Source organism: Emydura macquarii, unplaced genomic scaffold (genome assembly GCF_026122565.2).
Source record: "Emydura macquarii macquarii isolate MOO-44397 ecotype Brisbane River unplaced genomic scaffold, CSIRO-AGI_Emac_v2 contig_3345, whole genome shotgun sequence".
In the NCBI taxonomy this organism is placed as follows: domain Eukaryota; kingdom Metazoa; phylum Chordata; order Testudines; family Chelidae; genus Emydura; species Emydura macquarii.
In genome coordinates, this window is record NW_027133482.1 from 4,196,094 (window position 1) to 4,214,348 (window position 18,255).

The 18,255-nt window shown below is 45.1% G+C and overlaps 1 protein-coding gene across 1 annotated transcript in view; it reads left to right on the forward strand.

The window, feature by feature from the left end:
• SFXN5 (sideroflexin 5) overlaps positions 1-18,255 on the forward strand; it is a 177,903-nt gene that overhangs the window by 129,105 nt on the left and 30,543 nt on the right. Inside the window, exons 11-12 of the mRNA XM_067533482.1 lie at positions 2,239-2,354; positions 6,876-6,961. Coding sequence (XP_067389583.1) covers positions 2,239-2,354; positions 6,876-6,961 — 202 coding nt within the window. The remainder of the gene's footprint in view (positions 1-2,238; positions 2,355-6,875; positions 6,962-18,255) is intronic.

An 18,255-nucleotide genomic window follows, 5' to 3' on the forward strand; every position in this document is an offset into this window, starting at 1 on the left:
TGGTGCCTTCTTTGGGTTGCCTCCCAGAACGTGAGTGTTCCCATGACTGCTGCTCAGTGCCTGTGCCCCGTAATCACAACCAGTACTCCAGTTCTTTAAATGGGCGCATACACACATGCATGCGGTTTCCCTCCTATTCCGGAGCGTAAGCAGCATGTGCTGATGCAAATCAGCTTTCACTGCAGGGAGCTGCATTGCGCCAGGTCACGCCCAACGGAAAAAAAATAAAATAAAAGTGGGTTATACGAAATGAATTGACTTTATTTAGCAAACATTAACCCCTCAAGAACTGCCGAAACATGTCTTTGGAAGAAGCTTGTGGTATTGCTAAACCAGCCTCTTTTGATGTCCCCTCACGATCCCACCCTCTTAGCTATGATCAGACTGACCAGTTGTTGCTGTTTATTACTGATGTTACAGTAGAGTCCGGGGGGGGCTCACTGTGCTGCACAGAGATGGGGGTACCAGGTCCTCGGCTGGTGCAAATCAGCTTAGCTCCCTTGAAGTCAGTGGAGTTACGCTGATGTACAACAGCGGAGTGAGGATCGGGCCCATGTAACAAAAATGCAGGCCCAGATCTTCAAAGGTATTTCAGCTCCTGACGTTCATTGAAACCAATGATCTGGGCCGTTGTCCCCGTCGCAGAGAGCTCACACTCCGGGTTTACCACAGGTGAATGAGACAGACAAGTCAGGACCAGGTAACCAGCATATTTTTTGTATAATAAGTAATAGGCCCTGCTTGCCTAGTCCTTGCCCTCAGGTAGGGTTTTGTAGGCATCATGGCAGAGGTGAGTGAAGGGGGGGCGGGTTTGAAAGAGGAGAAGATGGGGAACTTTTCCGCTGCATGAGGGGTGGGGTGGGTGGTCGCATGAAGGTGCTTGGGAAGAAATGGACTAACAGATGGGGAAAGCCAGCATCGCCGAAGCAAAGTTGGCAACTTGCTAAGATAAAGTTGCTGCCATATCGAGCGGGGCTATATAGGGAAGGGTCACTTTACTGGTAAAAATGTGAAGCTGATGTTTGACTCACTGGAAAAAGGACTCACCACAGGGGTGATATGGCCAGAGCCACAAGCCAGTAGGCTGAGCCTAATAGCAGCATTCAGAGCGGAATTGAGAACAGGGGCCAGGTAACAATAGTCTAAACTAATGAGGAGGAGTTATTTCAAAAGAATTCCAGAGCGGAGACCTAATCAGCCGTGAATCTCAGCAGAGGGCAGCTCTCGGAGGCCAGGTGTGAGCCGCACAACTGGAGCGGACTGGAGGTTGAGGCTAAATGTCGATTGAAAATCAAGGGAACCCACTACAGCACTGGTGGTTTATAGTCTAGTTTGGATAGATACCTAATTAAAGTGTCAAGCAAGTAGATCTCTGTAAGAAAGAAAGAAAGAGAAAACCAAATCTAAGCAGCTATTTTCCCCTTAATGTTGCCACCCCATGATGGGAGTTCAACAGGAACAGAGTTTACAACAGCATGTGTTAATGAAGCTTCTTCTAATTAGATTCTACAAAACTTTGTATGCACTGTTAAGAGCTGAGTGCAGCTCCGATCTAAAACATCGGGATTTTGTTCCCACAGCTCGATGAAATCGTTTTCAACAGGTTTCTGTCCCGCCTGCAAAAGTCTGTGTGCCAGAAGAATGTGTCTGTCTAGCTGTCCGTGCGGTAGATTAAGGCAGACTCCTTAGGATCGTGGGTCCCTGGTCAGCAGGACCCCTCATGGAGCACTGATTCACTGATAGAGTAGCAGGCAGGGGTGCAGCACATAGGTCTTTAATGCCATCCTGGGGTGAGCCGCTCTGGGAAGTTGGTCCGGGTGCAGGGGGGTAGGATGAGAACCAGGATTTCAATAGGGAGGGGCAGTCATCAGACAAAAGAGAGTTTTAGGGAGGCTGAAAATGTTGGTGTTTCCAAGCCGTGTTTTGCCTCAATCCACCTCTGACTGTGCCAGCAAATTGCCTGGTCAGTGAAAGTCCGTGACCTCGGCGTATTCTCCTCCTCTCAGTAACAGTGTGCAACTCTCATTACAGGTGTCAGCCCTCCCCCCTCCCCCCTCCAAAATCCCTTTGGGGGTCCGATTCTCCTCTCAGTTACAGCACAGCGAACGCAGAGTGGAACGGATGTTACTGATAGCAGAAGGTGGCTGGATGATTTTTAAATGGGGGCTGCAGCCTGCCCAAGCGTCCTGTGAAACCGGATGGAGGGATTACTGATCATTGTGCTTCTCTCCCCCTCAGCTAGTGCCAACATCTGCAATGTTGTCCTGATGAGGCACACCGAGCTGGAAGAAGGGATTGACGTCCTGGACAGTAACGGAAATGTCGTCGGCTCTTCCAGAATTGCTGCCAAACATGTACGTACGATCTTAGGGCGCGCACACGTACACTGCTGGCCGTGAGCTAGAGCCAAAGGAGAATCTCAGCTGTCATTTAGAAAACTGACACGGTCTAGGCCTTATCAACCATCCAAGATGAATCAGGCTATGAAAGTTTAGTACCTGCTTTGCACAGACAGGTGAGCACTCACAAATCTGGGGGCTATGGTGTGCTCAAAACGGTACAGGTGACAGATCCGGGGTACGGTTCTAGACACTTTTTTTGAGTACTTGACCCAGAACGCCTGGCTTAGTCAATCAAGATTAATCGGAGAGTAAGAGTGGTTAAAATGTTAGCTACGATTCTGGTTACTGTGTGACCAGTCTACCAGCAAAAAAAGAATGAGATCCAGTGGGTGAAGCTAGACAAATTCAAACGAGAATGTCTGGCTCGGATTTTTAACAGCGAACACTGGCTCAAAGATATGTGGTTGATTCTCCAGCACTTGAAGTCTTAAATCAAGACAGGTTGTTTTTCTAAAAGATACGTTATAGTTATGGTTCGAGGAAGGAATGGGCATGCTATGAAGAAGGTTAGGTTAGATGATCATAATGATCCCTTCTTGCCTTAAAATCTATGAATTCTTTTAAGTGAGAGCCTATTGTTCCCCCAAGCTGTCAGGCTGAGGATTTCTATGTGGAAGCTGTAAGCAGTTGACATTGGGTATGAGGCAGAGATAACATACACCTTTTTACAAATTAGAAAAACTTAGTTTGCCAGCGGAATAGCTCATTAACCCACTCTGTGCCAGATGACATTAACAATCATCCACCAAACCTTTACAAGGAGACTCCAGCTGTTTTTATTCTCTTGCTAACACCTGGTTTGTTCTCCCTGCAACCTTCTCAATTCTGCCATATGCTCATGACTACATTATGACTTTCCTGTTTTTTCTTCTTCTTGAGTAGCTTTGTCCCTGGAGCTTCGTCTGATTGTTTAACTGAACCATGTTGTTTTCTAGTGGGTTTTAATCTGATAGGGAAAGTGTGCAGAGGCGCACACCCAAGCAGAGGAGCTCATAACATAATCCTTGGCACGTCTATCGCTCCTTCTGTCCAAGGCTCTTAAAACACTTTACACTGAGTAGCTAATTTAGTCTCTCAGCTGCCGGTAAGGAATGGTAAGTCACTATTAATATCTCCATATTACTGAAGGGGAAACTGAGGCACAGAAGATCTCAGAAGCAGCTGGTTCAGAGCTGACCCAGATTTCCTGACCCACCCTCCCATCCCTAGCCCAAGACCTCTCTGTGTCTTAATGTCTGGCCGAAGGGCTCAGGCCCAGATCCTGAACACAGTTAGGTTCCTGACTTGGACTGATTCAATGGGAGTGAAGCATGTAAATACCTTTGAGGACCCGGGCCTCAACGTTTACCTGGCAGCACAATTTGAGTGATGTGCTACTGATATTTTTCTCTGTGCGGGAAGGTGACAGTCAGTGGAAAACCTGGCATGGGGGTTACCTGTGCTGTCCTAGGACCCCGCTGCTCTGTCTCTACGTCTCTCTGCACGGCTGCATGCGGAGAGGGAATTGGAGCATAGTGAAAGGGAAATGGACCGGGGCCGCTATGCAGCCACTGCTGAGCTGCTCAGCTGCTACGGGTCTCACCTCGGACAACTTGCCAGGCCGCTGTCCTGTCCCTCTGTCCTCCTTCCAGTCAACAGCACCAGCTGGGCTCTGCTCTTACCGGGCGTCTTAGCCACACTCCCCCACCTCCAGTCTTTAGATTTCTCAGTCGCCCTCCTCGCAGTTCTGCATACACAACCTGCTTCCTCCCTTCCCCCGCCAGCCTGCTCCGGTCAGCACCTGATCGTCTCCCCCACCTCCTGACTGCACCCTTCCCAGCACCCTGAGCCCTCAGCTTTAGTCCCATGTCCTCCTCCTTGGCTCAGCACTCAGCCTCCAGATTCCCATCAGTGCAGCTCATCCCCCTCCTCTCTCTCAGCACTAGCTGCCGTCATGCCTCAGCCAGTGAGCACAGACAGGGCCTTACTATCTCCAGCTCTGCTCGCCTGAGAGAAGGAGCATCCGCATTCCCTCTCCCACCGATCACCCTGCTTCTCTGGGCTGGTTTGGAGAACACGCCCTGAGCCCTCGTCTACCAAACCTCAGGAGTTTATTGCTAACGCCATATATAGTAAATGTTAGAGCCCGATTCGGTGGCACAGAGCATAGCCGTGCGGCTGGTTTTGGGGTTGAGGCATTGGACTGGGACTCAGGGAGAACCAGCTTTCATTCCTGGCTCTGCTGCATGCTCCTTGTGTGACTTGGAGCAAATCATATGATCTGTGTGTGCCTCAGTTCCCCACCTGTCAAGTGGGAGGTGATTGCACTTCCCGACCTCCTGGGTTCATGTGAGGATATAATTATTAATGGTTGTGAGGGGCTCAAATACTACAGCAATGGGGTCATATGCTGAGGTGGATCGTAGAGTCATAGGAATGTAGGGCTGGAAGAGACCTCAAGGGGTCATCTAGGCCGGGCCCCTGCTCTGATGCAAACCTAATCCATCCCTGAAAGGTATTCGGCCAAGCTGTTCTTAAAAACCTCCAGTGATGGGGATTCCATAATCTTCCTTGGATGCCTCTTCTAGAACTACCCTTATAGTTAGAAAGTTTTTCTTAATATCTAACCTAAATCTCCCTTGCTGCAGATTAAGCCCATTACTTGTTGTCCTACCTTCAGTGGGCATGGAGAACAATTGATCATCATCCTCTTTATAGAAGAGTTCCAGAGGGGTAGCCGTGTTAGTCTTTATACAGCAAAAACGAGAGTTCTGTAGCACTTTAAAGACTAACAAATTTAATTTCAGCAGGCATAAGCTTTCGTGGGCTTCAGCCCACTTCCTCAAATGCAGTTGGTAGAAATAATACAGCAAATATTGACAACATATATAGGAGACAACATATACATATCCTCTTTATCACAGCCCTTAACATATTTGAAGACTATCAGGTCCCCCTCAGTCTTTGCTCGAGACTAAACGTACCCATTTTTTTAAATTGGTCCTCATAGGTCAGGCTTTCTAAACCTGTTATCGTTGTTGTTGCTCTCCTCTGGACTCTCTCCAGTTTATCCACCTCTTTCCTAAAATGTGATGCCCAAAATTGGACAGGGGATTCCAGCTGAGGCCTCATTTGTGCCAAATAGAGCGGGACAGTTACCTCCTGTGTCGTACCTGCGACACCTCCCTTAACACACCCCAGGATATTAGCCTTTTTCGCCACTGCATCACATTGCTGACCCATATTCATAGCTAGAAAGTTAGCTTATTTATTACATTCTTGGGTCCATGCCCTGCTCTCATTTATTTCAAAGTTACTGTGGATTTACACTGGGCATTACATTTTAGCTGAGCACAGATTCTGGCCCGTAATTTGCAGCAACAACAGAATATATGCAAGGAGAGCTGGGCAGGAGGAATTTTTTGACAAATCATTTTTAATGAAAAATGCTGATTTATCAAAACCAAAACTGCTCACCAAATGGGGTCAGGTTCGACAAATCTCCCTCCTCGAAACATTTTTGCAAAAAACAAACATTTGAAATGTTGCTTTTTGACATTTTCTAAAACAGAAGTTGGGTCAGAATGAATTTTTGGATAGATATTTTAGTAAATTTAATCTAAAAGAAGTAGGGGGGGTTGTTGGGTTTTTTTTTAAAGTCAACATTGAAACAAAACATTTCAGTTTAACCTAACTGAATTTTTTTTCAATTTGTCAGTGGGTGAAAATTTTCAAGATTTTGATTTCCGTTCCTGATTCAGAATGGGAAAAATGTTCAAAATCTAGACAATTTTCCTGGGATGGGAAAACCATTTACTGCCTAGCCCTATGTCGATAAATTGGAGGGGGATCAGAGCAGAGCCACAAAAATGATTAGCAGTTTGGAAAACATAACTCATAGTGATAGATTCAAAGAGCTCCATACTTTTAGCTTAGCTTAACAAAGAGAAGGTTAAGGGGTGTATTGTTCCTGCATGGGGAACAGAAATTGGTGGACTATTCAGTCTAGGAGATATAGGTATATATAACAAGAGCCAATGGCTGGAAGTTGAAACTAGACAAATTCAAACTGGAAATAAGGTGCAGATTTTTAACGGTGAGGGTAATTAACCATTAAACATCTTGCCAAGGGTTGTAGTGGATTCTTTATCACTGGCAATTTTAAAATCAGTATTAGATGTTTTTCTAAAGATCTGCTCAAGTTCAAATAGGAATTAATTGAGGAAGGTTCTGTGTCCTGTGTTATACAGGAGGTCAGATCAGATGACATAGTGGCCCCTTCCAGCCTGGTAATCTATGCAAGAATTTATATGCAAGTGACTGATATCAACCTTGCTATCAATCTTTGTTGTTACATTCCAACCATATATATACCATTAAAAATGCCAGGGAAAGGATTTCTGTCCCTGTGGATTCTTTGATCAATGAAGGCATATGCTGGGAGCAGTGTTAAGTATCTGTCTTCTCTTTCTTTTTTATTTTATTTTATTTCAGGCACTGATAGAGACAGCCCTAACTAGAGTGGTCCTGCCAATGCCTATACTGGTTCTACCTCCAATTCTTATGTCTATACTGGAAAAGTAAGTGTTGCCTGATGGGGGGCAAGGGGAGATTTCCAGGGAAAGGAAAGCCGGGGGAAAGTGAGGAACAGCCCTTCTGGGTTAAGATATGCAAAATAGAGTATGTCTGCGCTGGAGCTGGAAGGTGTCATTTCCCGTTTGAGGAGGCATATCTGTGCTAGCGCAAGCTAGCGTGCTAAAAATAGCAATGTAGCCACAGCAGTGCAAACAGCAGGAGGGGGCTATCTTCCCAGAGTCCAGTCCCATCCGAGACTCTGTATACGCTCAGGCCGGCTAGCTCCGTCCATGCCACCATGCCTACTCTACTGTTTTTAGCCTGCTAGTTTGATCAGAGCTAGCTTGGGTATGACTGCCAGAGCCGGAAGTTACACCTGCAAGTTCCAGTGTAGACCTTAACTGTGATTCAAGAGGAAATATCCTTGTCAAACTGGCCCTGGACGAAAGAACACTCCCATATAGAGCAGTAATTGTACTGTTGCGCACTGTATTGTTATTCTGGTATCTTTGGCCTTTGCTGTAGAATGCTGTAGCATTATGTAGGCATTATGGCTTCTCTTTAAAAGGAACAAGAAGAAATCTTCCATCTGAATTGCTGCAGTTGCTTGATTACCGTTACTCTTTAGGGGCCTAAGCCAAAACCCACCATATTCACTGGGAAGATTCCCATTGATTTCAGTGAACTTTGGATCAGGCCATGAGCATGCAATTTCATGCAGCCCTTGGGCCTCTTTCTGAAAAACGGGGCCTTAATTATCAGCCCCTGTATGGAAGCCTGGGTAGAACACTAGTCTCAAATTCTGTCTGTTACACACCCTATGAAACTTGCCTTCCTGTGATTAAGATCGGCTCCCTCATGATCTATGGCTCCATGCTATTTCAGTGCACATTTGAGAAATGCTACATTTTTGGTAGCATTGTAGGGTGTGTGAGGTATGGGGCAGCGTTATCATATTACGTCTAATTATCAGTGTTACAGCATTTTAACAAAATATCTGCTACATCCACTGACCATTTCCCCCTCCCGTGTGTTCCAACATGTCATTTTTCTTTTCTGCTAAAAAGGTAGTGCAGTGAGTTCTTTTTGTTCTGGATGTTTACTCTTTCCTGGCTTCTGAAAAAAATGTTTCTCAGCCAGAGAAGAGGCCATCTACTATCATCCCATCTGTACACCTCATTCAGTTTCAATGGGCTTCAATGGGGCGTGTGTCACCTGTGAACCTTCAGAGACTGATTACTTCATTGAAGGATAGTGTCTGTAAAGAGTCAGCTACCTTTGTTCAGACAGCTAAGCTGGAAGCACTTTTTAAGGAAATGTTAATGATGGCAACTCTAAAACACTCCACTGACAAAGTAAACAATAATTAACACGACTGGGTATTGAACCACAGCTTTGGGTAGCAACAGCTTTGTCCTTAGTCCATAAATGCCATTTGGCTGTGTGAAATTCTCACTGCTTGTTAGCAGGGATCAAGCCTTTTTTCTCTAAGTGTTAATATCTGATGTGTTTCTGGGCATCTTGCATTTGTTCATTTGTATTACTGTAGCTTCTAAAGACCCTCTGCAAGACCAGGGCCTCAGCGTGCTGGGTGCTGTACAAATGCATAGAGTGTCCCTACCCTGGACTCTCTTAAATAGACAAAATAGACAAAGGGTGGCAGGAAGCACAGTATTATTAGCCCCATTTTACAGACTAGAAGATGAGGCAGAGAGAAATTAAGGGCCTATCTACATGGGGAAATTGTCCAGAATAATTCCAATCTGGATTAATCTAAACCGGAATAAGAGTGTCCACACAGAGGAGCTATACCAGAATAGCTATTGTGCTTTAAAATCACACCCTACCTTATTCTGGAATAATTTCCTTGTGTAAACAAACCCTAAATGGCTTGTCCAATGTCACAAGGAGAGTTCTAGCCCATTGCCTTAACAACAAGACCAGCCTGCCTCTCTGCTATTAATTATTTGCATAGCACCAGCACTGCTTGGTACTTTCCAAATAGACATGCTATTGATAATACCTACTTTTCACCTGTAACGCTCAAAGCACTTTACAAGTAGCTCACTATTATTATCCCTATTTTACACATGGGGAAACTGAGGCAAAGGGAGTGGAAGTGACTTGCCCTATGTCACCCAGCAGGTCAGTGGCAGAGCTAGGAATTGAACCCAGGACTCCTGAGTCCCCCAGGACTCAGGCCAAATAAAAAGTCTGTGCTGGTTGATGAGCTGTAAAACCAGTACGTTGTGTGACAAGTGCAAAGTGGATTAAAGATCTTATGAATTCTGGCACCTAAAAATACCTCCCTCTGTTCCACTGGTAGTCACCTGTCTCCCTTTTCCCCCATGATCTTGCTGGGTCTTGCCTTGCTCCAGCATCTCCTCCTTTTCCCATTAAGTCTCCTATGCACAATGTACCCCCTGCTCCAGCTTGTATTTGCTGAGATGTAGTGATTGAGTGCTCCTACCACCAGGGTCTGCTTTCCCTACTCTAAGTCGATGGCTCTTTCCTGCTGCATGGACCTCGCTGTGGTTGCTCTGTTCATCCACGTTTCCTGAATGGTTTTCTAAGGCCATTCATCAGAGTATGATGCTCCTCTCTTGCAGTAAGAAACTATATGGAAGAGAGGAAGGTGATCAGGAACAGTCAGCATGGATTCACCAAGGGCAAGTCATGTCTGACCAACCTGATTGCCTTCTATGATGAGATGACTGACTGTGGATGTGGGGAAAGCAGTTGATGTGATATACCATGATTTGAGCAAAGCTTTTGATACAGTCTCCCACAGTATTCTTATCAGCAAGTTAAAGAAATATGGGTTAGATGAATGGACTATAAGATGGATAGAAAGCTGGCTAGATCATTGGGCTCAATGGATATTGATCAACGGCTTGATGTCTAGTTGGCAACCAGTAACAAGCGGAGTGCCCCAGGGGTCAGTGCTGCAGGTGGTTTTGTTCAACATCTTCATTAATGATCTAGAGGATGAAGTGGGTCAGCAAGTTTGCAGATGAGACTAAGCTGCAGGAAGTGGTAGATATGCTGGAGGTCAGGGATAGGATACAAAGTGACTTAGACAAACTAGAGGATTGGGCCAAAAGAAATCTGATGAGGTTCAACAAGTCCTGCACTTAGGACGGAAGAATTCCATGCATTGCTACAGGCTGGGGACCGACGGGCTAGGCAGCAGTTCTGCAGAAAAAGACCTGGGGGTTACCATGGATGAGAAGCTAGATATGAGTCAACCGTGTGCCCTTATTGCCAAGAAGAGTAACGGCATATTGGGCTGCATTAGTAGAAGCTTTGCCAGCAGATCGAGGGAAATTATTATTCCCCTCTATTCATCACTGGTGAAGCCTCATTTGGAGTATTGTGTCCAGTTTTGGGCCCCCCACTACAGAAAGGATGTGGACAAATTGGAAAGAGTCCAGTGGAGGGCAGTGAAAATGATTAGGAGGTTGGAGCACATGACTTATGAGGAAAGGCTGAGGGAACTAGACTTGTTTAGTCTGCAGAAGAGAAGAGTGAGGGGGGATTTGATAGCAGCCTTTAGCTACCTGAAAGGGGGTTCCAGGGAAGATGGAGCTAGGCTGTTGCTGTTCTCAGTGGTAGTAGATGACAGAACTAGAAACAATGGTCTCAAGTTGATCAGGTTGAAATACTGGAATGGGTTACCTAGGAAGGTGGTGGAACCTCTATCCTTAGAGGTTTTTAAGGTGCGGCTTGACAAAGCCTTGGCTGGGATGATTTAGTTGGGGCTGGTCCTGCTTTGAGTGGGGGGTTGGACTTAATGACTTCCTGAGGTCTCTTCCAACCCAAGTCTTCTATGATTCTATATGTCCCTGAAAATGGGAGATTCAGACAGCTTTTGGGATGCCAGCAGAGGGTGCCCAAAGTCAGGAGTCTCCCAGGGGAACCAGAAGACTCCACAAGCATGTACCTTTGCAGTTCCACATTTTTGCAGGGTTTTTTGTTTTCAGTGGTCAATGGAAGAAACATTTTCAATATAATTTGATAACAACTCGTTGAGGGGATGACTAAGGAGGAAAGGGCTTTTGAGAAGAAGGGAGTTTTCAGGAGTTTAGAACAGTATAGGAAGGTGGAGGCATAACAGACTCTGTCAGCAAGAAAGGAAAGTAGATGTATAAGGCCAGGTTTTGAGCTGGCCATGAAGCTACATGGATTCACTACAGGAGAGGATCTGGCCCATAAGACTCCCTTCAGGCATTGGCTGGTATTATACATTTTTATATTCATTCAATAGTAGCCTATTTAGCATTTTTCTTGAAGTCCCAACTCCTGGAGTCAAGCGATTAGGTGAGAATCTCATGTTTTGTTGTTGGTGGTGGGTTTTTTTAAGTAATTTTTAGCCCTCGTGGATGCAGAGAAGAGTTGAAAATGTGATCTCCCTAAGTGCTCCCTGAAAGCTCAGAAACCACCAAGCCAACAAATGAACCCAACTGTAGTGTTTGGTATTTTTATCTCGGTGGCGGAATGGAGCACACTGGCAAAAGGATGTCAAAGTGCTTATTTATTACCTGAGATAGCATAAGAAAGACAGACAGGAGCGGGAGTCCTGTACCATACAGGAACTGCAGCTCCGGCACAAGCCTTAAGATGAAAAGTACAATGAAAGTACAATTAACCACAAGGATATAAAGTAGCAACTTATAGGCACAGGACTTATTATTATCATAAGCTGAGCAACAGCAGCAGCAGCTGCAGTTAGCGAACAGAGAAGTGAACCTTAAGCAAGGAAGAGACCTGCCAAGAGGATACCTACAGCAATATACTCCTGGGGGCCCATCGATGTAAGAAGCTAGCCTTATTTAAGCGTGTGCAGGGACGCTTATCACCAAGAACGAGGGAGACCCATACTTCGTTCTGATAAGCGGGTGACGTACGGGAACCGCCTGCCCGAGGCATCCGCTAGCGCCTCCACGGATCCTCGGAGAGTCTCCGCTTGGGGAAGGCTCTCGGGGGATTGATATACCCTTTTCCCCCCTCACCTTGCAGCAAGCCTTACCCAGTAATACATGACGTATATCTCAGTCCCAGTAGGGATTGGGCCTTAACACTTAGTTGCTATTAGTCTATTGGTAGTTAGCTAGGGACCTTCTGGAATAAGGTGACGTTAGTTGTTTACTTCAAAGAGAGCTCAGCCATAGTCTTACTTCTCCTTTATTATTACTAAAATAGAGACCTTTTAGCTTATCTAGCATTAGCAAATGTCTGTGGTCGTCTCAGGATGCTCCAGACCCCAAGGCACTTCCTCCTCTGGCCTAAGGTCGGGCAGAGGGCAGCGTCTGGGTTTTGCTCCTGAGAGGTCTTAACTCTTGCTTTTCTGGCTTAGCATTGCTTTTAGGGCCTTGCTCTTGTCAAACTATACTGATTTCGCGTTACAAAGTCTTGCGCGCCCTAACACCAACATTTATTATTTTTTTTAAATCTCATCATTTTTAAGCCAAATTCATGATTTTGGGACTCTGACTTTTGATTTCTGAATGCTTTGGATTGGCAATAAATTAGGACTAGCAGAAATATGACTTCTACACTTATTTATAATATTTACAGATAATGCAGGAGATTTGCAAAGGCAAAAATGTCATATAGGCACTCAAGTCCCATTGACTTTCAATCAATGTGCCTCGCTGCCATTTTTGCCTTTGAAAATCTCTCCCATTATAATATCTCATTTTGGAAATCTATGATACATTATTCTGATTACTGCCTTGCTTTTCTCCCTCTTCAGTTCCAACATGAACTTATCTGTTGCTATCTTGAGAACTGTTAGTGCTTTAAAAAAAAAATGGTTCCGTACCATCTGAAAGCTTGGAATCCCAGTTTTCAAGTGCTAGGAAGCTCTATACTTTATTTATCTATAGTAGTTTGTGAGTTATTAGCTGCTAAAATCATGTGATTTTTAAGATTTGATATTTCAAGTCAGTTGAACATTAAACTGCATCTCCCAGTGGTGCTGCATTGCCTCATAGGAGTTGTAATTCAGCTGCCTGGCCAGACTACATCTTCCATGATGCACCATACAGCTTGGTCAGAGGGGAGGCTGCATTACATCATGGGAGATGTAGTCAAGCCAGGGAACCTGGCCCATAGGAGAAAATGGTGGCATGAGATTCCTGAACTACAACTCCCATGAGGCAATACAGCACTATGAAGAGACTCAGTTTAATTTTGAATTGGCTTGAAACAAAATGTTTTGGATCAGTTCAACAAACTGAAATATTTCAATCTGAAATGAAGTATTTTGATTCAGTTTTCCTGATGGAAAATTTAAAATTTTTGGCAGAACCAAAATTTGCCAGTGAAAAATTTCAATTGTGCAGAAACTGCCTTTTCTGTCAAATCATAATTTAAGTGGAAAATTGCCAGCCAGCTCTTCTACTTATCTATCTGTCTATCTGAGAGACAAAGTGTGTAAGCTCAAAAACTTGTCTCTCTTATGAACAGAAGTTGGTGCAATAAAGGTATTACCTCACCCACCTTATCTTCTAATACCCTGGGACCAACAAGGCTATAACAACACTGCGAATAGTGTCAGTCTGACAGACAGAGAGTCTGTCATTTTGGTTATGGTGGGAAAGTTTTATTGCAATTAGAGCAAGAGCCATCTGAGATGCACTACACATAGCTGTATTTATAAAAACACTCATATTACTTTAAAAATGAGGAGGAGGCTGACGATTTATTATTTTGATGGCTGAAGGCGATTTTAAATAGACCGAGGGCTGAGTCACAAAGTTCAGTCTGGATCTTCCTCAGATTTCTGGTGTGTTTGTATCTGAGATTGTGATTAGTGAGAAAAGTGCCACTCTGATGCCTCGTATATAGGGCCAGGTGTAAATGGCTGTAATTTCCTTGACATCAGTGGAACTGTGGCAAGTTCCACCAGCTGATGATCTGCCCATAGCCCCATCAATGGTTTTCAGCTTAAAACAAAACGAATACAGTGTTGCTGGTTTTATGTCCCACTATTTTAAAAGGTTTTTTTAATGACCAGTTCCTGGTCATCTTTCCACTTGGATCCGGGTCTTTCATCTCTCCCAGCCATCTTTCCCATCTCTCCATCTGCATGTTTTAACTCCTCCAGCTGTCTCTCTCATCTCTCATGCCATTTTTTCAGCTTTCTTGGCGTCTCTAGTCTCTTCACCTGCTGTGTATTTTAACTCCCTGGGCCTTCATTTTTTGCTCTCCAGGCAACTCAGTGTTACTTCCCACTGCTCAGCTCCCCAGTGTTCCATTCTTTCACCATATCTCATGCATCTCCCGCTGCTTGGACCCGTGTGGAAGCATCCAGCTTATAGAATCAGCATTTATTTTGGGACAGCATGCGTTGTGCGGGCAGCACGATGTCGTTTATTTTGCACAGATGTATTCTTATTTAAGTTGTATAATTAACAATACCTATGTTTAGATGGCCTTAATAAAATATAAATACAGTTTAACTGTATCCATGAAAGTAAGAAAATTCTCAGTATAGGACATAGATCATTTTAAAGCAGAAGAAGGTACGGGAACTCATCTGAGCCTTCTCTGGTGTGGTCACTGGATCAAATGCAACTCTAGCATAATTCTGACCTCAGTGGAGTTACACCAGGAATGAATTTATCCTACTTGAATCTCACAACATGGACATCATTCAGATACTTGTATGAATCCTACTGTACATAGGTTGTAGGGAGATGTGGAGGAAAAGATGCAGGTATTCTCCAGCAAAGCATCTGTTGCCACAACCATATTCCCAGCATCCTCCCATTTCCTTCACCCAGCTTCCTGCTTCTCTCACAGAAACAGAGCTAGAACGTGTTCATTGTGTGGATTATAACCCTGTTTGCAAACCCAGTTGCAGCCTAGCATGGGTGGCCTAACATGGTTATAAACCACAGCCCTTGCTCGCCGCTCCCATTGAGTGAATTGGGAACAGGACTGGGCCTCTCATTCAGAAGTGGTTCTGTGTGTTACCAAATGAGCTAGCCTACACCAGGCTGTGGGCTAACATAAGTCGCCCCAGTCCACACTGAACAAAGAAACCAGCTTAACAGTAATCATGCTGGAAAAAACAGAATAGTTATTGCTAGCATGAGTCAAGCCATAATGTGGACAGGTGCCAATGACTTTTTTCAGCCATCAAGGTAATGATCTGCTCAGGCAGTTACACTGGTGGGAGTATCAGAGGCAGCTTATACTCTTAGAAAGTTAGTTTGGCGTAAATTAAATATCTGGGGACATACAGAGGTATCCAGTTGTAATTTCAGTTTTTATTCAAACTCCTGTCCATGAAAAAATAATAGGCTGTGTCATTATTTTATTATCATTTTCATTTAGCATGACCAGTGTGCACAGAGCTGGTAAAGACATGGGGTCAAATACTCTGCTGTATTTGGCACAACCTCATTGGAGTCGGTGGAGACCATGGTCTCCACTCCAGAGAGCATACAGCCTAAATCAGGCATGTCAGACATACAGCCCGGGTGCCAGACCCAGCCTGCTTGATATATTGACATGGCCAACATGACACATTCAGATTGTGAAGAATCTCAGCTTTCATTAAAAAAAATAGTGTCTAGTCACAGTTGCCAATAAAACCCAAAAGAAAAAATCTCTTCCAAACCCAAACTGAGCCTGCCCGATGCTTTCTTTTCTTGTGAATATGGAGAGCCTGAAACAATAACCTACAGGGACGAACTCATAGAATCATAGAAGATGAGGGTCGGAAGGGACCTCAGGAGGTATCTAGTTCAACCCCCTGCTCAAAGATTGACCAACCCCAACTAAATCATCCCAGCCAGGGCTTTGTCAAGCCGCAGCTTCTAAACCTCTAAACACCTTTCCCCTCTGTTACTCCAACTCTACAGCCCGGTGACGACCCACCAGTGTCAACATTAACCATGTCATTGGTGATCGCTTCAGTGGATAGAACTGGGAGTGGGTTTCAGGTGCAGGGGCCGGTATGGAAGATAGCACAAAGATGAGAGGAGAACACCGAGGAAGGAGGATGAGCTGGCAGAGCAGAGAGCACAAGGGGTGTGACTGGAGAACAGAGATGGAGGCCGGAGGGAGTCTTGAAGCTGTGGCAAGGATGAGAAGCTTGAACTTGATGCAGGAGGTGAGGCGAGTGGAGGGATTTGAAGAGGGGAGTGGAGTGAGAGGTGAGGAGGAGGGCCTTGGCTGCTTCATTCTAAGTGGTCCGGAGGCGAGCAAGCGGCGACTGTGGTGGAAGGGCAAGGAGCATGAGGCTGCAGCGTGGATTCCTTGGGGTCAGTTTATAATCGCACTCTGCACTTTTCAGCAACAAATCTGGTGATGCGAATGTACAAACAAGCTCCTCACACCCGGGGTGTTGCCCCCTGTTCGCTGAAATTCTATTAGAGCAGTCCCAGTCCATTCCCTACACGACAAGTTTCCCCACTGCAAAATCCACCCCCACAGTTGGCACCCGCTGGTCCCCTGGTTGGCAGTCTCAGAGAAGTGGACATGGGGTTGGAGATACAACTCCCTGCTCCGGGTCCAAGTTAAGGGACATTAGTGGAATGGCGTTTCTGCTGCCCGTGATGTGCCCATTCTGTAGATACCTAGTGAACTCCAGTCTCCAGCACATTTGTCACCAGCACTAAATTCCCTTGAAAACATCTGAGAAGTGGGGAAGCTGCGGTCACTGTCATGATTTTGTTCTAGACAGCAGAATTATTTTCTGTCCAATACCAGGAGTGCAGTTACACCTTTCAGCAGCATTTTGGGAATGGAGAGTGGAGAGGGCATGTCATGATTTTAACAAGGACTCCCTCAACAATTTCTCCCTCCTTCTCCCTCGACCTGTGATAAACCCAGTGTCTTGGGCTTTGTATGCTGCGGAGGAGAGGAGAACTGGGAATCAATTAATTTGTTTTTCAAGTTAAACAAAAAGGGTTTCCTCATAATCAGAGCCAAAGAAGTTAGCAGAACTTTTTGGCAAACAGACTTTAACTGGAGACCCTATTCTGGAAATCCTTATACCGAGTATGTGGATAAGTATGGCTACTGGCTTGGTTTGTTCATGGGGAGGATTCTAGCGATTCTGTTCTCTATATAGAACAATTCAGGAGGGGTAGTCGTGTTAGTCTGTATACAGCAAAAACAACGAGAGTTCTGTGGCACTTTAAAGACTAACACATTTAATTTTTGTAGGCATAAGCTTTCGTGAGACTCAGTGAGCTGAGTCTACAAAAATTAAATGTGTTAGTCTTTAAAGTGCCACAGAACTCTCCTTATTCTTTATATGTTCTTATACCACACTCATTGCTGGAGTATCTTAGCACTTTCCAGTAGCACATCAAGCAACATGACTGCACATCTGTCAATTTTTTGTTTTTTCATCCTCTTCCCAGGAGAGAAGTGTGAGCAAGATCATCGACCACAGTCCTCATCCCAAAGATTTAGGCTCTTTCGATAGCCCAGGCCGTTGAGTGCTTTGAAGATTAGGAATGAGGCCTTGAACTTGATTTGGCAGTGCAGGGGGTGGAGGGCAGGTGTGACAGGCTCATGTTGCTGAGGGGATTAGCTGCAATGTTCTGTACCAGTTGGAGTTTGCTAAGGGCTAACGGCTTCGTGTTCAGGCATGTCACCTTGCTGTAGTCCAGAAGGCAAAGGTCGCAAATGTAAAGACACTGGTCATGTTGTTTTAATCAAAATATCCTTTTATTTTGCAATAAAAACAGTTGAGTGCCATTTTATAATGTTTAATGAATAGTTTTAAAATCAACTCAAACCACTGATAGGGCAAGGCACCAGTCGAGTGGTTTAAAATAATTTATTTTTGGTAGTGCCCAGCGTGTATTCAGAGTTTCAAAACACTCTCTAAGGTTGGTCCCTGTCCCAAGGAGCTCCCAATCAAAGGACAGGCAGACAAGTAGATAGAGGTGAGGGGAAACGGGGAACAACAACAGGCAATGTATGTAGACAACTCAATTCACTGTAGGTTGCCCAGCAGAACTGGGTCTTCAAGAGGGACTTAAATGCAGGCAGGGGGCCCTGCGGATAAGCTCCAGGAGGTCATATCGTGCACAGTGGGCCACAGTGGGGTGTCTGTGTGAGAAGCTGGCCAGGGGTCCGATACGGCTAGTGATGTTGACAGAGTGCAGGGACTAAGCGGAATGTGTAGAGAAGGGCAAAGTCCTACCACCCTAAAGATGAGAGTTTCTTCTCTCTCTCAATCTCCCATCCATCCCAGATCTTAACAGGGTAGTTCTCAAGGTGTGCAGTGAAGTGGGCTCAGCTGACAGCATCATGTCCACATGCACCC